A 26,937-nucleotide genomic window follows, 5' to 3' on the forward strand; every position below is an offset into this window, starting at 1 on the left:
TCCTGAGGCTCTTGAAGGCAGCAATGAAAAGAGAGCGTGGCAGCAGCGAGAAGAGAATATGGTCTGGATAGTGAGGGTCCTTGATGGATGCTGCTTTCCTGTGACAGCGCTCCATGCAAATATGCTCAGTACTGACGAGGGCTTTACCAATGATGGACTGGCATATCTGCTACTTCTTGTAGGCATTTCTGTACAAGTGCATTGGTGTTTCCATACCAGGCCGTGATACAACTAGTCAATATACCCTCCACTACACATATATAGAAGTTTATCAGAGTTTTAGATGACATGCTAAATCTACACAAACTTCTAAGAAAGTAGAGGTGCTGCTATGCTTTCTTTATAATGGCACTTACATGATAGACCCAAGACAGATCCTCTGAAAAGAACACTGAGGAGTTTAAAGTTGCTGACCCTCCCCACCTCTGACCACCCTACTCCCCTCCTGATGAGGACTGGCTCATGGACCTCTGGTTTCCTCGTCTTGAGGCTAGTAATCATCTCCTTGGTCTTGCTGACATTGACAAGAGGTGTTGTAGCATCACCCTGCCAGATGTTCAATCTCCCTCCTGTGTACTGATTTGTCACCACCCTTGATTCGGCCACAGTGGTGTCATCAGCAAACTTGTATATGGCATTGGAGCTGTGAGCTTCATAGTGTTAAGTATAAAGTGAGTAGAGCAGGAGACTAATCATGCAGCCTTGTGGTGCATCTGTGCTGAGGAATATTGTGGAGGAGATGTTGTTGACAATTGAACTGACTGATAAAAAGACATGCTGACTATTCCTAATTAGTCATTGCCTTTCCAAATGTAGAGTGAGGAACTGTTTTCACTTTGAGGCATGTGCCATGGTCCAATTTAATAGCACTTTCACTTCTGAGAAAGTGGTAGGTTATTTTGGAAATGTGGCCACAAAAGTTTAGCTATGTATCAATTCTATGCTAGGGAAAAACTGCATAATCAGATATGCCATCTTTCAAATGGGATTGGTTAAGTATTCCTTCATGATGGATGTATCATTCCTCCGTTGTCTGCTTGGGCAGTCTAGGGATATGGAGCAAAGGATGGCAGTTAGAACTGAAGCTTATGTGGTGCCTGAGCAATAATACATACCCCAGATGGGATCAAGGTTTGAACTTTGATTCTATAATTTTGAAGATTGAAGGTGCTCTCGTTTTGATCTTTCTTTCTCTCTCAATAAACACCACCTACAATAGCCAGTTGATATTTTATTGCTTTTATTGGACCTTGTTCTATTTAAATTGGTAGATGTTTTTTCTTTTTAATTCAGTAATTCCACATCAATGGTTGTAGGCATTTTGGAACATGCTGAAAAATCATGAAAAGTCACCCTTTTCTCCAATATTTCTTCCATATGTAAAACAAAAATAATTCACTTTAATCATTTGTATTTAAAATTTTAAAGTAATTGTAAACAAAATAGAATATTTGTTATTTCTTGTGCTTTGGATTTAGTTCTGTGTATAAACACCTAATTATATCTTCATTAAAAGTATTGTTTATTTTGTCCCCTTCAGTAGCTCAATACAACAATATTTTGATATTCTTTTGTTTTGGTTACACAAAATAGTTCAATTTATTTTGCTGTCAGTATAGATTGAAGTAGTCTATTTGTCTTGACGTAACAGCAGGCAATATTGATGCCATGGCTTGAATGCAGTAAAGTGTTCCAAATTAAAGGAACAATTCAAGATTAACTACGAAGAATTGCCTTTTGAGGGGTGTTTAAAAGTAAGGAGAAAGGAGGCAGAGTCTTGTGGAGAAATTTGCAGCCTTTTGTACAGAAATGTTGAAGAGTGCATGTAGGTGAATTATGACATTGCTATTAATGACAAGGTGACAAGAAGGATGTTGCCTGGGAAGGTGGAGTTGAAGGAACTGAAAATCTGGTATTAAGGTTTGGTGATTAGAAGGAATGAGGGGATTAATGTTCAGTGAACTTGGGGGAAGACAAGTAGACCCTGGAAGAGTTTAAATAAAACGATAAGGTTTTGAGTTTGAAGTGGGGAGTGTCATAATAAGGAGCTAAAATAGATCAGCAAAATTGTGATGCCAAATTGTAACCTGCCATGGGAACAGAATACATGAAGGCAAAATTTTAAGTACATGATTCATATTTGTTCATGTATTACATTTAGATGTTCAGTTTAAATTACTTGTTGCTTGAAAAAGATGTTGCATTATTGTTTATTCATGGTTATTCATGAATTTCCTACAGAAACAGAAGGATAGAGATAAATATAGACATCAAAAAATCAAAAAATCTTTGGAATTGTCATCCACTGTTCCATCTCTCACTGTGACAACTGAAAAGGTAAGTGGTAAAATGTTTTAAAACATAAGTAGATTATCTACTGTGAATATGATAGAAACTCCAAATCCCAAATGAAGATCCAGGCATTGTTATGGTTCGTTCTTACAGTAAATCATGAAACTAATCTGAGGCTTGAGCTCTTTGTCAATGGTTGAATCCTCTGAATGTAGTAGAAATAGTAATTAACGAGGTTATATTAACAACAGATAAAAACTAATTTGTAATCTATCTTTGTTTTGTTTGCCTTTCTTGGAGTTTCAAGGCACTGATATAATGGCAGAACCTCATTTTGGTTCATAAGACCTTAGTCAATCTTTGGTCAAGCTTTGATTATTAGGAGTCTGGCCCCGATGTTGGATTGTTTTCCCCCTCTAGGATGTAACTAGGAGCAGAATTCATTTCAGGCATCAAAGAAGAGGACTAAGTTTCATCACTTTTGTTTGAGATATTTCCTAGATATTTTTTCGCTCCAAATACATGCCATAAGTAACTAGGCAATGACTGTAAAAGGTTGAAGCAGTTTTAAGATCTATAGGGATGGTTATACTATTTCATACTATTTTGATGACTGTCTCCCAATATAAATTTGCTAATGCAAAGCTGGAGTACAGAGGAATCAAATCTCTGATGGGGTACCTCTAGTCAGAATAGCACCCTCTCTGCACTGTGGCAAAGGCAATTTTGATTCCAACCTACCAAGTCTTTATTGATCCCATGTGACTTAATTTTCTGTGTCATCTTGCCTTAAGAGAGACCTTGTCGATGGCTTTACCAAAGTTATAGATTAGACAAGAGATGAAATTATTCAGGAAAGGATGGAGGGCAACACAGTCATATCCTGATGATTGTTACCTCTTTGCTGCCGGACATACATGAGGCAACCTGAAAAAGGATTGTGAGTGCCAGAGGCCTTAGTGCATATCAATGTCAGCTACTGGGTAGAACAAGAAATGAGTTCCTACAAGCAAATTTTTGTATATGGAAAGAGATTAAAAAGCAGGGCTCAAAAATTATCACCTGATTACTATTGTTGCCAAATGCTCGTGAATGCAGGAATCATTGTCATAAAGGACAGAATTTGGTGCCGGTTCTGATATGTACAAAGTGTGTTATAATGTAATGAGTTTGTGGCCATGTTCTTATTGTGGGAAGGTGGGAAGGTGGGAGCTTGGTATAGTTGGATTTACCAAGGACGGTTTGAAGATATCTTGGTAGAGAAATGACACCGGGATATAATGTTGTAAACTAAAAGCAAGGTAGATAAAACATTAGGAAAGGGAACATCACCATGCATAGAATACCTGAGTCATTTCCTCCCTCTACAAAGAGTTCACTGTGTGCTATCTACAAAATGCATTGTTGTTACTCGTCCAGTCCTTTCCAACTGCACTCTCAAGCTGATGCCCTTAAACGCCAAAAATAAAGTGAAAGGCAGCAGGCTTAAGAAAATGACACTACTTGAATGTTCTCGAATTTCTACACTACCCTGCTTTAGAAAAATGTTGCTGTTTCTTCATCTTTGCTGAGTCTAAATTCTGTAACTTCCTACCCAACAACAATATTCATTGCATCATATGAAGAGGACATGTCACTACCATTATCACAAGGCTAACTAAACATGGCCAGTATATGCTGGTACTGCCAGCATCACTCAAATTCAGCAACATTTATTGATAAACAGAAAGGAAGGCTAATATACTTGAGTATAAACATGATCTGTGGTGAAAATAATTGGAGATCTGTGAGATCTGTTAGGCACATGCGATTATGGTTTTGTAGTGTCAGTGGAGACCTATTTTATGAAAGGAAGGCATTAGCTATGAAATATTCCTGGAGACAAAATTATCCAGGAAAGATAAAGAGCGATGCAAAAAAAAACAGTATGCAGTGATATTGATTAAATAAAATATCCTAGAGATTGAGGGCAGAATTAAGTTACAAGTGGGGGTTCCATTATACTATGGGTTGCATTCTTTAGGCATCTAATTTGTAGGAAGGATATTAAGAAAGAAATTTTCAAAAAAATTACAAAACACTAATTATTCTGTGATGATACTGAGTGTTTATAATAACCTTAATGTGACAGCTGATGCTGTGATACCTTTTTCTTTATCTATCTTGTGCTATAAGCTGAGCTCCATGTGTTCATTATCATCCCAGAGGATGATAACATGGCACAATTTCTAGTGACTAACCAGTGCATGTTTGTAGCTTCTGTTTCAGGGGTCTACCTTTTGACATCCACTGGTGACTGACCAGCTCAGTTTCCAGAAGGCATAGGAGCAGAAATAGGCCATTAAGCTCATTGAGCCTGCTCCGCCATTTGATCATGGCTGATTTATTTTCCATTTCAACTCCATTCCCCTGCCTTTCTCCCTGACACTCCTACTAATCAAGGACCTATCAACCTCCACTTTAAATATGCCCTATGACTTGGTCTTCACTGCCATCTGTGACAACGAATTCTACAGATTCATCGCCCACTGGCTAAAGAAGCACCTCCACATCTCTGTTCTAAAGAGATGTCCTTCTCTTATTTATATCGAAAGGACAGGCTGGATGGCATAGTTGGTGGTGTGGCTCTGTTGGTAAGAGATGGAATTACATCTTTAGAAAGAGATGACATGGGGTCAGAGAATGTTGAATCTTTGTGGGTGGAGTTTAGCCTCATCATGGCAGTAGAGGAGGCCATGTATGGGCATATCTGAATGGGAATGGGAAGCAGAATTGAAGTGGGTGGCTACCGGGAGATACTGTCTTTTGTGGCGGACAGAGTGGAGGTGCTCGACGAAGAACTCAGGTTGGAGGAGCAGCACCTCATATACCGTCTAGGTGGTCTCCAGCCCCTTGATATGAACATAAAATTCTCCACCTTCCGGTAATTCCCTCCCCCTCCCTTCCTCTATCCCTATTTCACTCTACCCCTCCCACAGCTCCCTCATGGTTCCGCCTCCTCCTACCACCACCCATTGTTTTCAGGGCTATGACGTCAATGCTTCCCCTCCCCCACCCCTTTGTCTTTCAAATTACTGGTCTATCAACTGACGCTACAAGCATTCTTCAAATCCTTCCCCATCTTTCATTCTTCAGTCCTGACGAAGGGTTCCGGCCCAAAACATTGACATCGTTTCTGACTGATGCTGCCCGATCTGCTGAGTTCATCCAGCGTACTGAAGGTGTTGCTTTGATCTGTTACAGCATCTGCAGATTATTTTGTGGATGTGGAAAGGATGTTTGCTGTGGTGGGGGTATGCAGAACTAGAGGGTACAGCCTCAAAATTAAGGGTGGACCTTTTAGAATGGAAGTAAGGAGGAACTTTTTTAGCCAGAGTGGTGAATCTGTGGAATGCTCTGCCAAAGAATGCAGTGGAGGCCAAGTCCGTGGATATATTTAAGGCAGAAGTTGATCATTTCCTGATTGGTCAGGGCATCAAAGGATGTGGTGAGAAGACAGGTGTATGGGGTTGAGTGCTGGGATTAGCCATGGTGGAATGGTGGAGCAGACTCGATGGGCTGATTGGCCTGATCCTGCTCCTATGGCTTATGGTCTTAGGAGTCTGTGTCGTCTGATCCTGGACCTCCCACTATTAGGAACATGTCCACTCCTAGGCCTTTCAGTGTTCTGTACTGCATGTTTTAATAAGATTCCCCCCCCTCCTCTCCCCCCCCCCCCCATCATTCTTCTAAATACCAGTGAATACAGACCCAGAGCCATAAATCGTTCTCCCTTCATTCCCTAGATTATTCTCGTGAACCATTTCTGGACTGTGGCCTATGCCAGCACATCTTTTCTTAGATATGGGGCATAAAACGCTAATACTTCAAATGTGATCTGACCCATGCTGTATAAAGTCTCAGCATTATATCCTTTTTTTTAATGATCTACTCCTCTGGAAATGAATGCTAACATTGGATTTGCCTTCCTTACTATGGACAGAATTTGCATCTTAATCTTTAGAGAACCCTGCACTGGGTCTCCCAACTCGCTTTGCACATTTGATTCCTGAATTGTTCCACATCTTCATCTACACCTTTATTCCATTTACCGAAGTTCATGACCATACATTTACCTACATTGTATTCCATCTGCCGCTTCTTTGACCGTTCTCATAATCTGTACAAGTCCTACAGATTTCCTGCTTCCTCCACTCTGTTTGCCCCCCAGCTATTTTTTGTATCATCCACAAAGCTGGCCACAAAGCCATCAATTATGTCATTCAAATTATTAATATATGATGTGAAACTTTGCAGACCCAACAGTTACCCTTGCAGAACACCACTAGTCACTGGCAGCCAATCAGTAAAGGCTCCCTTTGTTCCTATTCTCTGCCTTCTGCTATCAGTCAGTTTACTGCACATGTAATACCATGGGCTCTTATCTTGATTAGCAGCCTCATGGGGCACCTTGTCAAAGGCCTTCTGAAAATCCAAGTAAACAACATCCACTGACTCTCCTTTGTCTATCCTGCATATTATTTCCGCAAAGAATTTCAACAGATTTGTCAGGTAAGACTTCCGCTTAAGGAAACAATGCTGACTTCAGCCTGTTTTATCGTGTACCTCCAAGTACTCCAAAGCCTCATCCTTAATAATGGACTCTTGCATCTTGCCAACCACTGAGTTCAAACTAACTGGCCTATAATTTCCTGCCTTTTGCTTCCTTCCCTTGTTAGAGTGGAATGGCATTTGTGATTTTTCGAGTACTCTGGATCCATTTCAGAATCTAGTGATTCTAGAAAGATCATTACTAATGTTTCCACAATCTCTTCAGCTACCTCTTTCAGAACCAAGGACTGAAGTCCGTCTGATTCAGGTGACTTATCTACCTTTCAGCTCCCAAGCACTTTCTCCTTGGTAGCAGCATCTAAATTCACTTCTTTCCCCCTACACTCTCAGATTTCTGGCATGCTGTTGATGTCTTCCACAGTGAAGACTGATGCACAAAAAACTTAATCAGTTCATCTGCCATTTCTTTGTTCCCATTACTATACGTCTCCAGTGTCATTTTCCTGCTATCCGATGTCTACTCTTGTCTCTCCAGGAGGCGAGGGAAGAGATTGCTGAGCCTCTGGCTAGGATCTTTATGTCCTCGTTGTCCATGTGAATGGTACCGGAGGATTGGAGGGAGGCGAATATTGTCCCCTTGTTCAAAAAAAGATAGTAGGGATAGTCCAGGTAATTATAGACCAGTGAGCCTTCCGCCTGTGGTGGGAAAGCTGTTGGAAAAGATTCTTAGAGATAAGATCTATGGGCATTTAGCGAATCATGGTCTGATCAGGGACAGTCAGCGTGGCTTTGTGAAGGGAAGATCGTGTTTAACAAGCCTGATAGAATTTTTTGAGGAGGTGACCAGGCATATAGATAAGGGTAGTGCAGTGGATGTGATCTACATGGATTTTAGTAAGGCATTTGACAAGGTTCCACATGGTAGGATTATTCAGAAAGTCAGAAGGCATGAGATCCAGGGAAGTTTGGCCAGGTGGATTCAGAATTGGCTTGCCTGCAGAAAGCAGAGGGAGTACATTCGGATTGGAGGGTTGTGACTAGTGTTGTCCCACAAGGATTGGTTCTGGGACCTCTACTTTTCATGATTTTTATTAACGACCTGGATGTGGGGGTAGAAGGGTGGGTTGGCAAGTTTGCAGACGACACAAAGGTTGGTGGTGGTGTGGATAGTGTAGAGGATTGTCGAAGATTGCAGAGAGACATTGATAGGACGCAGAAGTGGGCTGAGAAGTAGCAGATGGAGTACAACCCGGAGAAGTGTGAGGTGGTACACTTTGGAAGGACAAACTCCAAGGCAGAGTACAAAGTAAATGGCGGGATACTTGGTAGTGTGGAGGAGCAGAGGGATCTGGGGGTACATGTCCACAGATCCCTGAAAGTTGCCTCACAGGTAGATAGGGTAGTTAAGAAAACTTATGGGGTATTAGCTTTCATAAGTCGAGGGATAGAGTTTAAGACTCGTGAGGTAATGATGCAGCTCTATAAAACTCTGGTTAGGCCACACAGAACTGTGTCCAGTTCTGGTCGCCTCACTATAGGAAGGATGTGGAAGCACTGGAAAGGGTACAGAGAAGATTTACCAGAATGCTGCCTGGTTTAGAGAGTGTACATTATGATCAGAGATTAAGGGAGCTAGGGCTTTATTCTTTGGAGAGAAGGAGGATGACAGGAGACATGACAGAGGTATACAAGATATTGAGAGGAATAGATAGAGTGGATAGCCAGCTCTTCTTCCCCAGGGCACCACTGCTGAGTACAAGAGGACATGGCTTTATGGTAAGGGGTGGGAAGTTCAAGGGGGATATTAGAGGAAGGTTTTTTACTCAGAGAGTGGCTGGTGCGTGGAATGCACTGCCTGAGTCAGTGGTGGAGGCAGATACACTAGTGAAATTTAGGAGACTACTAGACAGGTATATGGAGGAATTTAAGGTGGGGGGGTTGTATGGGAGGCAGGGTTGAAGGGTCAGCAGAACATGGTGGGCTGAAGGTCCTGTACTGTGCTGTACTATTCTATGTTCTTGTAAAAGAGTGTGTAGACTCTTTTATATTATTTGCTAGATTACCTCCATTTTTTTGTCTTTTCTTTACTTACTGTTTGTTTAGTTGTCTTCTGTTGGTTTTTAAAAAGCTTCCTAATCCTTTAGCTTCACACTAATTTTTAATAGCTTATATGCCCTATCTTTTGCTTTTATGCTGTCTTTACATTGAGAAGGTATGGAGTTCTTAACTGAGTTTTGCACCTTCATTAACCTGAGACTGGAGGCTAGACAATGTTGAAAAATGATAGCCTGTTCAAAAAAAATTCAGTGTGGGCAAGCCTGATACTACAAACCGGTGAACCTTGCTTTAGTGTTGGAGAGTTAGCTGACGAAGATTGAGAGGCAGAATTTATGTTCACTTAGAAAGACATGAGAAGGAAAGGCATGTACAGTTTTGTGCATGGGTAGTCATGTCTTAAGAAAATAAAGATTTATTAAAGGAGGTAACCTTGGAAAGTGATGAAAGCAGTGCGATTTTGTATTAAAGGACTTCACAAGACTTTTGACAAGGTTCCATATGGTAGGCAGTTCCAGTTAAGGCACAAGGATCTTAGGTATGTTGGTAAACTGAAACAAAAATTGGCCTAGTGATGGGAATCAGAGAGTAGTAGTGGAAGCAGTGTCTCCTAAATACACCTTTCTGTGCTGTAAATTTTGAATGATTCTATGATAGAATTTCTCTGTTTGGAGGTGCCATGGATATTGGATTGATTGGTTTCCTGTGTCTTAATAAACAAGTATTTAGAAGATGAAAAGAGATGGTTGAACCTCACATTAAGCACAATTGTGCTCTTGATTGTTGGCTCTCATTCTGATTCGCTTTCTGTTTTAGCCACCCACCTCTCCTCTTCCCCACCCCTTCAGATTTTTGTAATTACCAAGCAATTGGTGTTCTCATGGACACAGACTTCCTCAACTGTGTGACCAAGTGACCCAGTTAATGTAGGTACAATAAACCACTATTCCTGAAATATGACTATAAGTCAGTGGAATAGGTTTTGACCAGGCAGATGAATTTAAATACAATGATGTTCAAAGTGATATATTTTGATTGGAGAAACAAGACAACCAACAAAATACTAAATGAAATGGTTTTGAAAAGTGTGGGCAAATTCTTGAAGGTGGCAAGCTAGATTGAGAATGTACTTAAAAATCATATGAGAGCGTGGGTCACATACTTTAAAGTAAAAATTAACAAGAATAATAAAGGATAATATAGAATTGTGAACAATTTCTTGGACTGAAGCATATAGAAAAGATTCACTGGCAAGGCCCCAGGAATGAAGGGTTTAGGTTTATGAATTGATTAAAGAAGCAGACATTATTTTCCATGGAGCAAAGAAGGTTGAGGAATAGTTTTGATATGGTAAAAATCTGGGGCCGTGGAAATAAATAAAATTGTATTGCTTGTATTGGTGGGTGGTTTAAGTTCAGAGCAATAATTAATCATGTAGTGAATGGTAATCATATGGAATATACTACATGAAGGAATAGTTGAAATAGATATTACTGTAGCTTTCAGAAGAGGAATTGAATAGTGTTTGAAGAGGAAAAGAAGTTGCAGGACTTGAAGGAAAGAGCAGAGGAATGCAATTAACTCTTGCAGTCAAAACAATTATGGCCTTGATGACTGAATGACCAATGCTGAAATGATGTAGCTTTTTTGAATCTCCTGTAAACATTTATGGTAATTAATGTGTACCTACCAGATCCTAATTGCTAAGATTTCTGGTTTGGATGAATTGATTTTGACATAATAACTTTAAAATACAGTATTACAGAGAATCATGCTGATGATGTTTTGGGGTTAAATATTTTATTAGCTGAAAGTAAATTTTTGTTCTCTATTTTCTAAATCAAATTTTTTTAGACTTATACGAGCACTAGCAGTGGCTTTATATCAGGCTCCTTGAAAAGGCTGGAAGAAACTACAGCCAGATTTACAAATGCAAATTTCCAGGAAGTACCTACCCAATCTTCAAGTGGGAATGATGATGAAATTAAAGGCTTTGAAGTCAAGGGGAAGAAATCTGCAGGGTATGGCTCCAACCAGAGAGGAAGGAAGCCAGGAAAGAATTCGGCTTGTCTTTCTGTTACAACAGCATCATCGAGTCCTTTTTCACAAGGTACAGTTAATATTAGTATTCAGTTGTCTTGAATTATTTGAACATACATACAATTTAGGGTATGTTTTCTATTTTGACTAGCTATTCAGTATATAAACATTTTGCTAGATTTTTATTTTCAATGAAATTGTATAATGATCACATAGAGTTTATCAGTAGTTACAAAAAGATTATGGACTAGAATTTACACAGAGTATAATGCATCAAATTATTAAGCATATTGTGAATCTTGTGTGTATAAGATTGATGTGTATGTGTGTGTGTATATACATATATCTTTAAGGTTTATATCAACATTTTTTGATGTTTAAATCTTTGGTACAAAGATTTCTTGAATTATATTAAGTAGACATACTGTTCTTTGAAATAAATTTCTGACTTCTAAATGGGTAGGCTTAAGCATAGTTGCTATTTAATACTTGTCAAATAGGTTGTGTAACCCTTAGGATCACCCAGCACGTGTTTGTCTAGGGGAAGACAGCCTCTGGCCCAGCCAAACTGAGAAATCTCGTTTGTGTGGATGCTGTATGATGTGTTGCCTGGTTACAAATCTGAAATGCAAAATATCAGACAGTACACCACATGCAATTAAATGAATGAACTTTATAAATCTTAATCTCACTATAGGGTTAGTAAAGAAAATAAAAAGAAAAAAAGGGCCCATTTTAATGAAACAGTCTAATGCACACATTGGAGCTCACAATTTTGTCCAGTTGTTCCCCTCGCTCCTCGTCCACTCCATCCGGCGGTCTACCAACTCTCTCTGCTCACATTTTCTCTCTTCATCTCTTGTCAACAAAAGACCACAAAATCCCTGCTCCCAGACCCACAAGAAAGAATAGCATGCCTCTCATTGACTAACATACATTCCAAAAGCCCTGTTATCCCCAGTCATAACCCAAACATTGCTGCTACAGAGAAACTGTTACCTTAGCAGTGAAATATTACAGAGACGCTATTACATTAGCGGTGAAACATTACAGAGTGTTACACTCTGCCCCCCACCAAATTTAGTCATGTTCTCATGACGTTGAGATAATTCGCCAACCCTTCCTGCAAAACACAAGTCTAATCCAGGTGCAAAAGGCAGTGACATAGTTCCCCAAAACAGTAGGGGTCACATTATGTTTCCCCGGTGCTACGTAGGCCAGCCTATCCGGTGGTCTCCAAATTCTCTAAGACCTCCTTACCCCCTCACCAAATTCTTCAGGTTCACACACTACTGAGGATACTTCTGGTCTTCCTGGTGAGGCCTCCCTGACCTATTACTCATGCCCACCTGCAACTCCGACCCCTCTGCCCCGTGGCCAAGCCCCGCTTCATCCCTTGCAGGGTCCCGCTGCAACCCAGGCTGTCCACAGATAGCATCCCCCTTCCCACTTCACCTGACTCAGTGGGAGAAGGGCTGGAAGTCTCTTCCTCAATCAATGGAGAGTTAGCAAAAGGCAGCATATACCACACATTCAGGTCCTCATCCTCTGAATCAGTATCCCTCTCAGGGGTGGGAGCCGGCCTAACCTCCCTTGCTGTGGGCCCTACAGTCGCCTCACGTTTCAATAGGGTCCTCTTACTAGGTGTAGACTCTGGGTCCACCTGCACCTCTTGTCCCAGAGGCAGCAGGTCGTTCCGATTGGAAAATCTTAACAGGCCCATTCCCATCCTGTGGTTTCATCCGGAAAACTGGTAGGTTTAGCATTTGACTCTCCACCACATAGGGCTTAGCCATTTAGCGTCCGCTAATTTGTGTTCTCAGGTAGTCCCAAATTCTTTATGAGGACCTGGTCTCCCGGCATACCTCCTCTTATTTTCTTGATTCTGCTTGGCAACCGTGACCCCGGCTAATTCATAAGCCCTTTTCAGCTCTCTTCTCATGTCAGACACATACTCCAGTTAAGTTTTCAGTGGTAAATTACCCTCGTCAGACCCAAACAAAAATCAATGGGCAACCTCACCTCGCGCCCAATCATCAGATATATGGTGGGTATCCAGGTGCTTCTTTTCGAGAACAGTTGTAACTGTGAACCAGATGTGCAATATGTTGACTCCAACTGCTCTTCTTGCTGATCTCCTGGGTTCTGAGCATGTCTAGCAAGGTCCGATTAAACCTCTCAGGCTGGGGATCATCCTGCAGGTGATAGGGTGTTGTTCTCGACTTCAGGCATGCCCAGTAACTCATAGATGAGTCTGCTCTCGAAACCCCCTCCCTGATCACTATGTATACACCTGTGAAAGCCATAATAAATGAAATACTTCTCCCATAACACTTTAGCTACTGTAGATGCTCTCTGGTCCTCGGTAGGAAAAGCCATATCTGGTGTAGTGGTCCGTGATGACTAAGACATTGGCCATGCTGCTGGCATCTGACTCTATTGACAGAAAATCCATACACACCAGGTCCAGAGGCCTCGCACTCTGCAAGTGGGACAAGGGAGCTGCTCGCGCGGGCAGTGTCTTCTGCCGTATGCATCGAATGCACGACTTGCAGTATTCTTCGACCTCCGACTTCATCCGGGACCAGTAAAATCGGTGTCTGAGCAATCCATAGGTCTTTTCCACCCCCAGATGTCCAGAGTCATCATGAAGTGACTTCAGCGCAATCCTCTGATGCTTCTCAGGCAGAGCCAGCTGGCAGTGCCGAGTTTGGTCTGGGGATGACATGACCTGGTGTAAGATCTGGTTCCACAACTCCAACCGAGGCCATTCTCTCAGTAGTGGAGGCACCGACATGTGTTTCGTCTTCTCTGTCTGAGCCATGTCTCCCTTTTCGACTGTTGACCAAATGGCACCAATGCCCGTATCATTTCGCTGAGCAGCTGCCACTTCCCCAGAACTCAAATCCGGCAGCTGATTTGTCTTCAGAACGTTCAGGTTACAGTAAACTTGGGAGCTGGCGTCATCAGAAGCTCCCAATTGATCCACTGCTCTATCCGGCCCCTCCTTTTCCTCTGCCTTCACGGCGTTGCCAAACTGACACATGGCTTTCACCCCCAGGGCAGGAACGCTCTCCCACTCGTTGTCCAGTCGCTCATGCACCGGACGGGACAAAGCATCAGCCTCAACGTTCTGGCTTCCCGGCCGATACTTCAGGCTGAAATGATAGGCAGTCAATGCTGCCAACCACCGATGGCCTGTGGCATCCAGTTTCACCGAGGTCAGGATATAAGTTAGGGGGTTGTTGTCTCTTCTCGCCTCAAACTTGGCCCCGTAGAGATAGTCACTCAGTTTGTCTACCACCACCCATTTCAACGCCACAAATGCCAACTTGTGTATGGGATAGTTTTTCTTGGAGGGCACAGACTGGCTGACAAACGCAACAGGTCTCAACCCGGTGCCCTGATCCTGATACAGGATGCCCTCTTCCCCCCCCCCCCCCCAAGCCCTCTCAGCTAGCATCCATGTGCAGTATATACGGCAATTGAGGGTCCACAAAAGCCAGCATCAGCGCCTTGGTTAGCAGCTCCTTCAACGACTGAAAGACCTCTTCACATTTTACATCTCACCTCGGTCCAAAAGGCTCTGACGGGCTAAGATACTCTCCACCCTCCTGTCCTCCCCCCCCCCCCCCCCCCCCATCCCCACCACCATCCTTTCTTCCCCAAGGGAGGGTAACCACACAGAAGCTGATTCAATGGGTGACTCACTTTTGCGTAGCCCTTCACGAACCTTTGATAGTAACCACAGAACCCGAGAAATGAGACCAGTGCGCTCACAGTCTGGGGTCTTGGCAAAGTGGTCACCACCTCTATCTTAGCCGGATCTGTAGCTACTGCATCCCGGGAAACTGTGCCCAACGTAGCAAACAGAGGTTTTGCAGAACTGACACATGTCCAGGAAAGTTTTACCCCTTCAGCTTTCAGACGGCTGAGCACCTTCAGTAGCCTTATTTCATGTTCCTCCAAGGTGGATCCAAACACTGAGGTCATCCAGATACTCCAATACCACAAGCAAGTTTATATCCCCCCACCATCTTTTCCATGACCGGCTGGAAGGTTGTGGGGGCTCCTGATATGCCGTGGGGCATCTTTTGAACTGGAGGAATCCCAGGGGACATATAAAAGCCATCTTCTCTTTGTCAGCCTCACTCGTGGGGATCTGGTAATATCCACCTCGAATCCAGCACACTGAACCACTTCGCACCACTCAGACAGGCCAGCGCGTCTTCGATCCTCAGGACCGTATTCTGGTAAGAGATGGTGCGCCTGTTCAGAGCCCTATAGTCCACACACATTCGTACCTTCCCATTCTTCTTTCTGGCCACTACTATTGGGGATGCATAGGGTCTTCGGGACTCGGTGATGATCCTAGCTTCCTTCAACTTACGTAACTTCTTCCTACGTCTGCAGGGGCCAGCCTCTGCGATCTTTCTCTAAACGGGGTGTCCTTGGTCACCCAGATAGTGTGATGAGTGCTCTTCGAGCAACCCACTGGAAAAGCCACCTTCTAGCTTCAACATCTTCTCTACCAACCTGGTCTTCCAATGTGCAGGCACCGGGGAGTCCCCGAAGTTGAATGACTCCGCTGTCAACTTTCCTCCCTTTTCCAGTAGTTTCTCCCTGGCTCGTCTCACAGGGACATGAGACATTACCGTTACCAGGAACAGATGCGCCAAGGGCATCCTCCTGCTTGAAGGAGACCACCCTCTTCGTAGTGTTCCTGATAGTCACTGTCATCTTGCTTGCCTGTACAACCAAGGGCTTCTGCAGCTCAGGGCCTCACCAGTACCCTGGCAGGAAATCCCGTCTCCCCCTCGTGGTCTTCTGAAGTGTCCACTAAGAGGGCCTCTCCCTCAGGCACTCCAGGAAATCTGGGGGTCCTCATCACTCTCACTTCTTCCCTGGGCCATACCACCATTGGCTTCGACTGGGTGAACCACACAGTCCCTCGTCTAAATTCGATATGGGACCCAGTGCAGCCACGTACTTCCTCAAAAGCAGCTTGAAACACCAGGTGCATGGATAATGTTCCCAGAAAGCTCTCGTCAGCCTTCTCCTTGCAGGCCCCTGTGAGCCTCCTCTCAAGAGGGGTGTTGGTCCCCACCAGAATTGAGACGCCGCCCTTCTCAGCAGGGTCTGGACAAACCAGCACTAATGTATCAAGGACCTCAGACACTCCCACCTCAGTCTCCGAGAACTCCGGCTTCACTGACAAATAACCATCGTATGGCTAATCGCCAGCACTGAGACACCAGTGCCTTGAATGGTGTCAGTGGTAGATGCCTCAGATAGCGGTTGTAAAATGAACGGTACAACGACATGACCTGCGACCTGGTGTCAAGTATGGCTTTAGCATAAGTACCCTGTATCGGTAGTGACACACTGGAGCATGGTCCCACTGAGCCTTCAGCAATAATATCGTTTTCTTTCAAGGGGTTACTTGATATAGATGTGGAAAGGTTGTTTCCCTTGGTGGGTGAGTCCAGGACAAGAGGCCATAGTCTTAGAATTAGAGAGTACCCACTTAAAACAGAGATGAGGAGAAATTTTTTTAGCCAAATGGTTGTGTATTTGTGGAGTTCGTTGCCACATATGACTGTGGAGGCCCGATCATTGAGGGTGTTTAAGGAGGAGATTGACAGGTATCTAATTAGTCAGGGTATCAAGGGATATGGGGAAAAAGCCGGAAATTGGAGCTAGATGGGTGAATAGTTTAGCTCATGGGGGAACTGCGGAGCAGACTCGATGGGCTGAATGGCCTACTTCTGCTCCTTTGTCTTGTGATCTTGTGATATATTGCTGGGAACCTGCTCCCCCAGAGACACCAGGCTGTTCCCTCACTGCTTCTCCTCTAAATTTCCTGACACCTCTCCCTGCTTATGTACCTGGGGACTCACACTCCAAGGGGCTTCCCGCCACTCTCACTCCTGCCTGAAGTGTCCCTCTTCTCCACAGTTATAGCAGACGATACTGGCCACCCGCAGCCCTCTGTGCAGTCCGTCCCCCTCTCTACCAGTCCTATCATATAGGGGGATCCCCACCCGCTGTTAATACTTGGGACATCTCTGCTCTCAGCTCTGCCACAATCTCCTTTACCATCCCCAGGGTTGAGTTAGTCGTGGTCACCTCACCACAAGGGGCTACTACCAAGGACTGTACCCTGCTGATGGAGCCCTCCTGCATCTCCGACACGTTCTCCTCCTCCTGTACCTCCCTAATCAGCTCAACAAAGGCGGGGGGGGGGGCACGTCTTACGGGACTGTTGGAGACCCGAAGCAATCATGTCCTGGGATTGGGTGCCCTTGGCTATCTGGTCCATCCTTAACTGGTCGATTCTTAACTTATCCACCTTAGCCACCTGAATGACCCCTTTGTACCACAAACAATTTAGCTGTCTCTGTAGCCGAAAAATGTAAACAGAAAGCTTCTCCCCCTTCTCTTGATACATGCTCTGAAACCCTGCCATGAGCTCCAGTGGGCTTCGTGTCATACCAAAAACGCTCTCCAATGCGCCCGGATAATTGGCAAGATTAGCTGAGGGTTCATGTGTTTTCACAGCTCTCACCACATCAGCCTGCTCAAACTTTCAACCAATCTCTGTCGCTTTGTCTTCAAGCAATTCCAATCATCTAACAACTGAGAGGTCTGCTTCACCCAGGTCTCATACTTCTCTTGCCCCTCGGGGGTGGGCGTTATTCCAGAGAATATTCTTAGCTTCAGGTGGGGACCCTCTGCATGTGCACTGGGCCACTTATCCACCAGAGAGGCAAGGGCTAATGCCAACTCAGAACTCTCACTCTTCACTGTGGGACAGGGACTAATTAGACATTCCAAATCTGACCACTCCTTCCCCTCCTCAGAAATGATAGCACCATGTCTTTGAAGTCTCTGCCCCCAGCTACGGGAAGCTCGACTTGTGACTCAGTACGCTCTGCTACCTTCTCCTCCTCCCTGACAGCATGGACAGGCCATGGCCCTGCCTTGCCTGGGGCACCGACAGAAGCGGGCAGTTCCACCCCCATTACATCAGCGCTAGTCTGAACCAATACAAAGTCTGAACCTGCATTTTATCAAACCTCTGCGCTACAACCTCAACTTTGCCAACAGCTTTAACAGTACTCTCAAATTGAATTAACAATTCACCTGGGGTACAAATATCCACTCCACTCAACACGCACACATTAATTACCGGCAACCCCACAGAGGCGCAGCCCAGCAGCATCCATCCCAGCACAGACTTAAATACACAACCCACTGGTTCAATGCTTGAGGCAATCACATAGCATCCAAACAAATCAATCCCGGAACGATACCCTCATAATTGTAACCCTTAGGTTCGCCAGCACGTGTTTGTCTAGGGGAAGACGGCCTCTGGCCCAGCCAAACTGAGTTTGTGTGGATGCTGTGTGATGTGTTGCCGGGTTACTAATCCGAACCGCAAAATATCAGATAGTACATCATATGCAATTAAACGAGTGAATTTTATAAATCTTAATCTCACTATAGGATTAGTAAAGAAAATAAAAAGAAAAAAAGAGCCCATTTTAATGAAACAGTCTAATGCACACGTTGGATTTTGTCCAGTTGTTTCCCATTGACTTCCAAGCATCGCCGACCTTTGGGCCCTTGCTCCTAGTCCGCTCCATCCGGCGGTCTACTAACTCTCTCCATTCATGTCTTCCCTCTTCATCTTTTGCTGACAAAAGACCGCAAAATCCCTGCTCCCAGACCCACAAGAACGAACAACATGTCTCTCATTGGCTAACATACATTCCAAAGTCCCCGTTATCTCTAGTTATAACCCAAACATTGCTGCTACAAAGAAACTATTACCTTAGCAGTGAAACATTACAGAGAAGTCATTACATTAGCAGTGAAACCTTACAGAGCATTACAGTTGAATTTGTTTACTCTGTGGAAAATAGAATAATATATATTTTTTGTTTCCAAATTTGGATTTCATTATAATTGAGAATTTTGTGGTTACAAAAAGACGTAAGGTGTAATTGCAGGTGTATGGCTATAATATTTGCAACACTATAAGATAATTAAAGTCACTTGGGAAGCTTGTTGTCAAAGCATTGGAGTGTATTGCATTGGATTTGAGTGTAATTCTGTTTTTGCTAAACAACTCAATTGACAACATTGGCTTCACAACAAATTTTCAAAGGTCCCTAAGTGGACAGTTCACATCACTGTCACTTTAAACTTAACTAAGCAATACCAAAAATTGTTATGAACATGTGTAGAGCAAGCTCAAATAAACTTGTAAATTTCAAATATCCTTCAGTTGCAAATTGTGTTGTGTGCCTGTGATGGCAGAAAAGGAGGGGAAATGATCTGAAGGAGGAGTAAAATAACAAATACAGTGTTGAAGAATACTTTTACAGATTTTTGCACGAGATCGTGCAGGTTGTAATACAACTTTCTGGAATCATTAAGAATATATTGGAAATTAAGTAATTGACTTTTAAAGTAAAATTTCAAAGAACCTCTGGCATAGGTGGGGTGACCTCACATTTATAAATGTTTTACTTCATTTCACCTATCTATCTCTCTGCAAACTTTCTGCATCTTCTGCATAGTTTGCTTTTCCATTCAATTTAGTGTCACTGGTTAGCCTAGATCAGGGTTCCTCAACCAGGTTCCACGAGAGATTAAAAAAAATCTTTTTCAAACATAACGCAATGCCCGGTGGTAGTGCTTGCAGTGGCGGGCAGTGACTGAGCAGCCCCATGAGCAATCTTGTTAGCGGTCTCTCAACCCAGTATGGCAGTGCACAGTAGGACCGTGATTATTTGGTTGAATCCATTCTCAGTTTTTAATGTGAGATACGGAGGCCACTGATAATTGGTGAGCACTGTATTGCATGGAGGGGAGGACGGTTGGCTAATGAGTGTGAAGTGCATTTTACAAGCATTGAATGGACTCCCCCAACATGGGCTGTGACGTCAGCCTCTCCTTCCTGAATTACCTGGGTAAGGGACCTTCCTCTGAAACTTCTGCTCGGTCTGAGAACTTAACTGAGAGAAGAGGAAGAACTTGTGAGCTGCAGATGGATTGTGCACTCAGGATGAGATTTATTGACCTGCCCTTGCAGAAGTTCTGGATTTCTGTGTAAGATTAGCCTGCCATTCATAGGAAAGTGATGAACATTTTGCTGCAGTTTTCAACTTGCATCTGTGAGCAAGTTTTTTCTTGTTTAACGAGTGTCAAGAGAAAGGATAGAAATCGTCTCATTTCAGTTGAAGGTGAAATCTGTGTGTGCTTATCTCAAGTTTGACCCTGAATTGAGTATTGGTGCAGCAAAAAAAACACAGGTTTCACATGCTAGGCCTACCTTTAGAAAATTAAATCCCATTTTGGCTTAAGCCAGTTACTTAACAGAAATTTATTACGTTTGCCTTATGAGTTTTTTAAATTTATGAAAGGGAAACAAAGAGATTTAATTTTAAGAAAGGTAAGCTAAGCTTAACTACCTGCTTTTTCAAGAAAGGTTGGCTAAAAATTCATTCTCTGCTCAAAAGAACATGGACAATTAGTTTTTGGTTTATTATATCTACAACTTACTGATCACACTAATGTACTGTGAGATGATGTAATTTTTATTCAGGGGTTCCCTGAGACCTGAAAATATTTCAAGAGTTCCTCCAGGGCAAAAAGGTTGAGAAAGGCTACCTAGATGCTCTATGCTCCGTTTCCTCTTCCAAATTGTTTGTGTATCATGAACAGTTGCAGGCCAGCACTGAGCCCTGAGGCATTCCACTCACCACTGATTGCCAAACAGAGCAACACCCATTTATCCCAACTCTCAGCCTTCTGTTAGTAAACCAGTCCTCTATCAATGCAAATTTATTAGCTCCCAACTCCATGCATCCTTATCTTATGCATAAGTCTTTTATGCAGCACCTATTGAATGCCTTCTGGAAATCCAAGTATACACAATCCACTTGTTCCACTCTATCCATTGTACTTATTATATCCTCAAAGAATTCCAGTGTTTGTCAAACAGGATCTGTCCTTGAATCTCCATTGTCTGCCTGATGTAACCACTCCTATCCACATGTCCTGCCATTTCTTCCTTCGTGATAGGTTCAAACATTTTTCTGACTACAGATTTTAAGCTAACTGGCCTAGAGTTACTTTCGTAAACACAAAATATTCTGCAGATACTGGGGTCAAAGCATTACGCTCAAAACGCTGGAGGAACTCAGCATGTTGGGCAGCATCTGTGGAAATGAACAGTCAACGTTTCGGGCCAAGACCCTTCGTCAGGACTCACTGACAAAGGGTCTCGGCCCGAAATATTGACTGTTCGTTTCCATGTATGCTGCCCGATCTGCTGAGTTCCTGCAGCGTTTTGTGTATGTTGCTGTAGTTACTTTCCTTTTGCCTACATCCCTTTTAAAACAGTGGTGTGACATTCACTGTCTTCCATTATGCTGGGACTTGCTCAGAGTTCAGAGAATTTTGGTATATTGTCACAAACACCTCTACTGTAACTTGTGCTATTTATTTCAGTAACCTGGGATGCATCTCATTCTGACCAGGGAACTTCTCTACTTTTAGACCCACAAGTTTGCTCAGCAGTACCTCTTTGGTGATTTTATTAAGGTCATCACCTACCATTTTGTCCATAACTTCTCTCTTTGGCATGTTAGAAGTGTCCTCCACCTTGAAAACTCACCCAAAATAGTCATTTTGTGTCTGCATTGCCCAATATTAATTCTTCATTCTCATCCTCCACTTCTCACCCTTGCTGTTCTTGCTTTTAACTGTAATATACTTTTATTGAGTACTGTGGAAAAATCTCTGAAAGTTTTCCATTGTTCCTCAACTGTCCTTTTGTATAGCCTGTGTTTCCAGTCTACATGAGCCAATTCCTCCCTCATCCTGTTGTAATCTCTCTTGCTTAGGCATAATTCACTGGTTTTAGATTGAATTGTTGCACCCTCCATTTGTATGAGAAATTCAATCATACTGTGATTACTCACTTCAAGATAGTTAGTTTTTCCTGTCTATTGCACAGGACCAGATCTATGTGTAAGGCTCGTTACGTCTAGTGGCATGATCTTGAGGGTGGCACCCCCTCCCCGACCAAACTTTAGCAGTCTTGTTTGGGTGGATGCTGCGTGTTGTGTCCCCTGTGTAACATCAGTACCCCGAAATAACATTCAGTCCACAATGTGAGGTTAAACGATTAAGATTTTATATTTAAGTATGGGGTTAGTAGAGAAACAAAAGAAAAGGAAAGCAAATAAAAGATGCCAATAATCTCATAAACATGTCCAGTGCGCAAACGTTGGAGCTCATGGATTCCCTTTCACTGATGGTCCTTCGCTCGTCGTCGACCCCTGGGCTCCCGCCCCAAGCCCAGGCCCAGCAGGTCCGGCAACTGTCCCCTCAAGCCACGTCTTCTCTCTTCATCCTCCTCGCGCCTTCTCCCCCAAGCCCGCGCAAACTAACAGCTTTCACACAGACAGAAAGAGTAACATCTATCCCAGTTGGTTAGCAAATGAATGCAAGTCCCGTTATCACTAATTATAACCCAGATATGCTGCTATAGAGAACCACTGTCTCAGCAGTTAACAGTACAGAGAAGCCATTTTATTCACTTTAGCAGTAACATAAAAGAAGAAACCCTTACATAAGATAGCATTTTCCCTTGTAGGTTCAGTAACGTGCTCTTCAAGAAAGCTGTTACTGATGCAGTCTCTGAAGTGCCCCTCATGACTGCCTCGACCAACTTGATTTCCCAATCTGCATGCAAGTTAAAAGCCTCCATGGCAACTGCTGCTCCATTTTTATATGGGTCAGATCATTGATTTATTTCCTGTGTCACTGTAATGTTGTTTGGTTGTCTATAGACAACTCCACCAGTGATTTTCCCCTTACTGTTCTTTATCTTGACCTAGATGGATTCAACATTTTGCTCCTTGGATCTTATATCATCTCTCACTATCACCTCGACCACCTCCTTAATTACAGGCACTCCCATCTCCCTTGCCTGTTGCCTCACTTTCCATATTACCTGATAGCATTGGATATCTAATTCTCATTCATCTCAACCCTGTAACCACATTTTTCTAGTGGCTACAAAATCATACCCCTTTATATTGATACATGCTGCAAGTTCACTGACTTGTTTTCAATACTACATACATTCATATAAAGTGCCCTTATATGCTTTGTTCTTTTGAAATGTAGTAAGCTTTGTCCTTTGCATTTGAATTTTCTGTACTCCACTCTTAGCTTTCTAGATTTTGCTTATGTCTTTGCATTGCTTCTCTGTGTTTTTATTCATAAACTCCCATTCTCCTGTCATATTATTTTAACCCCCCCCTCCGAGCAACAGTAAACATTCCCCCCCCCCTCCGCCCCCAGGACATTGATCCTCGTACTGTCCAGGTATAGACCATCTGGTTTGTAGTGACCACAGCTCCTCCAGAACAAATTCTAATGCACCAGGAATCTGAGACCCTCTCCTGCACCCGTGCTCAAGCCACATTTTCACAGAAACAAGTACTGTGAGTCAACTAGTTCGTGCCAAACTATTAATCTGCCTAGTCCCATCAACCTGCACCTGGATCATAGCCCCTCATACACCTAACCATGTATCTATTCCAAATTTCTTGTAAACATTGAAATCGAACCCACATCCACAGCTTCCGCTGGCAGCTTATTCCACACACTCAACACCTTCTGAGTGAAGAAATTCTGCTTCGTGTTCCCCTTAAACATTTCACATTTCACCCTTAACCCCTGACCTCTGGTTCTAGTCTCACTCAACCTCATTGGAAAAAGCCTGCTTGCATTCACCCTATCCATATCACTCATAATTTTGTATGTGCTCTATCATATCTCCTCTTATTTTTCTAAGCTCTAGGGAATAAAATCTTAACCTATTTAACCCTTTTCTATACCTCAGGTCCTTAAGTCCTGGCAACATTGTTGTAAATTTTGTCTGTACTCTTTCAGTTGTACTGATGTCTTTCCTGTAGGTAGGTCACCAAAACGGCATAAAACACTCCAGTGTAGGCCTCACCAGTGTTTTTATTCAACTTCAATGTAACATCCCAACTCCTGTACTCAGTACTTTGACTTATGAAGATCAATGTGCCAAAAGTTTTTCAATGAGCTATCTACCTGTGACACCACTTTTAAGGTGATCTGTATTCCTAGATTTTTCTGTTCTACAGCACTCCTCAATGCCCAACTGAACACCATGTAAGTCCTATCCTGGTTTGTCCTCCCAAGATGAAACACCTCACACTTGTCTGCATTGAATTCCATCTGCTGTTTATCTGCCCATTTTTCCGACAGGTCCAAATCCCACTGCAAACCTTGATAGCCTTCCTCACCACCCTCAATCTTGGAGTCACCTGCAAATTTTCTCATCCATTTTACCACATTATCATTCAGATCATTGATATAGATGACAAACAACAACGGACCCAGCACCAATCCTTGTGGCAGACCACTCATCCCAATCTTCCAGTCGGGGAAGCAGCCATCTACTAACTCTCTGGCTTCTCTTGTGAAGCCAATGTCCAATCCAATATCACACTTCATCTTGAATGCCAGCCAACTGAACCTTCATGACCAACCTCCCATGTGGATTGTCAGTGGCCTTGCTAACATCCATGTTGGAAGCATCCACTGCCTTGTATTCATGAGGATTCCTGGTAACTTCTTCGAAAGACCATAGGACACGACCTACTATGTTCAAAGCCATCTTGACTATCCCTATCCAGAACCTGTCAATTGATTTATATATCCAGTCCATTATAGAATATCTTCCAATAACTTACTCACTGTTGAGCTCAGGTTCACTGACCTATAAATTCATGGTATATGACAACAGAGCAACATTAGCTATTAAAATTTTTTCAGTCATTTAAAGAACAAAAAGGAAGTGAGAGTTGATATTGGACCACTGGAAAATGATGCTGGTGAGGTTAATAACGGGGGACAAAGAAATGGTAGGTGAACTCGATGGGTACTTTGCATCTGTCCTCACAGTGGAGGACACTAGCAGTGTGCTAGAGGTCTGTGATTGTCAAGGAGCACGAGTGAGTGCCATTGCTATTCCAAAGCAAAAAGTGCAAGACAGACTCAAAGGTCTTGAGGTGGATAAGTCACCTGGCCCGATGGACTACATCCAAGGGTCCTGAGAGAGGCTGCTGAAGAAATAGCAAATTGGAAGAATGGGCAAAAAGTTGCAGATGGAATACAGTGTTGGGAAATGTATGATAATGCATTTTGGTAAAAGAACCAATAGTGTGGATTATTGTCTAAATGGGGAGAAGGTTCAAACATCAGAGGTGCAGAGGGACTTGAGAGTCCTTATGCAAGACTCTCGAAAGGTTAATTTACAGTTTGAGTGTCTCGTAAAGAAGGCAATTGCAGTTTTGGCAAGGACATAATGCAGAGGCTATATTAGACAGTAGTCAGGCCGCATGATGTATTGTCAACAGTTTGGGGCTAGATATCTCAGAAAGAATGTGTTGTCTTTGGAGAGAGGATGATTACGGGAATGAAGGGGTTAACATACGTGGAGCATTTGGCAGCTTTGCGCCTGTACTCACTAGAATTTAGAAGAATGCAGGGGGGATCTTATTGAACCCTACCGAATGTTGATGCATGTGGAGAGATGTCTCCTGTGGTGGGAGTGTCTAGAACTAGAGAGCACAGCCTCAAAATTGAGTGGCAATCCTTTAGAACAGAGGTAAAGAGGAAATTTTTTAGCCAGAGAGTAGTAAATCTGTGGAATACTCTGCCACAGACAGCTGTGAGTATATTTAAAGTAAAAATTGATAGCTTCCTGGTTGGGCACGGCATCAAAGGATATGGTGAGAAGGCAGGTGTATGGGGTTGAGTGGGATCCGGATTCAGCCATGATGGAAGGGCGGAGCAGACTCGATGGGCTGAATGGCCTAATTCTGCTTCTATATCTTATGGTCTATCCTCCAATCCTCTGGCACCTCACCTGTGGCTAAGGATGTTTTGAGCATCTCTGCTAGGGTCCCTGCAATTTTTGCACGTACCTTGCGCAGGGTCTGAGGGACCATCTTGTCAGGCCCTGGGAACTTAACCACCCTAATCTGCATCCCGAGTAAATACAAATGTGAAAAATCCATAAGTCCATAAAATCTTGCAGCAGAATTAGTCTATTCAGCCCATCAAATCTGCTCTGCTATTCCATCATGGCTGATTTATTATCCTTCTCAACCCCATACTTCTGCTTTCTCCCCAGAACCTTTGACATCATGATTAATCAACAGCCTATCAGCCTCCAACTTAAATATACCCAATGAACTGGATTGCATAGCCATCTGTGGCAATGAATTCCACAGATTCACCACCCTCTGGCTAAAGAAAACTTAACTCATCTTCATTCTAATTGGACGTTCCTGAATTCTGAGACTGTGCCTTCTGGCCCTAGGCTCCCCCACTATTGGAAACATCCTCTCTACTCTCACTCCATCTAGGCTTTTCAATATTCAACAGGTTTCAATGAGGTTACCCCCTCATTCTTCTAAACTCCAGCAAGTACAGGCCCAGAGCCATCAAACTTTCTTAATATGTTAATCCTTTCATTCCTAGCATCATTTTTGTGAGCCTCCAGTGAACCAAGTCCAATACCAGCATACCTTTTCTTAGATAACTGACCCAAAACTGCTTGCGATACTCCCAAGTGTGGTCGACAAATGCCTTGTAAAGCCTCTGCATTACATCTTGCTTTTGTATTCCCATCCTCTCAAAATGAATGCTAACTTTGTATTTGCATTCCTTATCACCGACTAAATCTGCAAGTTAACCTTTAGGGAATCCTGCATAAGACTCCCAAGTGTCTTTGCACCTCATATTTTTTTAATTTTCTCCCCATTTAGAAAATAATCCACACCTTTATCCTTCTGCGAAAGTGCATGATCATGCACTTCCCTACACTATATTCCATCTGCCATGTCTTTGCCCATTCCCCCAATCTTCTAC

General features: G+C 43.1%; 1 protein-coding gene across 7 annotated transcripts in view; it reads left to right on the forward strand.

Annotated features, from left to right (window-relative positions):
- mllt10 (MLLT10 histone lysine methyltransferase DOT1L cofactor) overlaps window positions 1-26,937 on the forward strand; it is a 288,280-nt gene that overhangs the window by 116,921 nt on the left and 144,422 nt on the right. For all 7 annotated transcript variants that reach the window (XM_072253815.1, XM_072253813.1, XM_072253811.1 and 4 more), the window contains 2 exons: window positions 2,242-2,337; window positions 10,753-11,008. In XM_072253815.1, coding sequence (XP_072109916.1) covers window positions 2,242-2,337; window positions 10,753-11,008 — 352 coding nt within the window. The remainder of the gene's footprint in view (window positions 1-2,241; window positions 2,338-10,752; window positions 11,009-26,937) is intronic.

Source organism: Mobula birostris, chromosome 3 (genome assembly GCF_030028105.1).
Source record: "Mobula birostris isolate sMobBir1 chromosome 3, sMobBir1.hap1, whole genome shotgun sequence".
In the NCBI taxonomy this organism is placed as follows: domain Eukaryota; kingdom Metazoa; phylum Chordata; class Chondrichthyes; order Myliobatiformes; family Myliobatidae; genus Mobula; species Mobula birostris.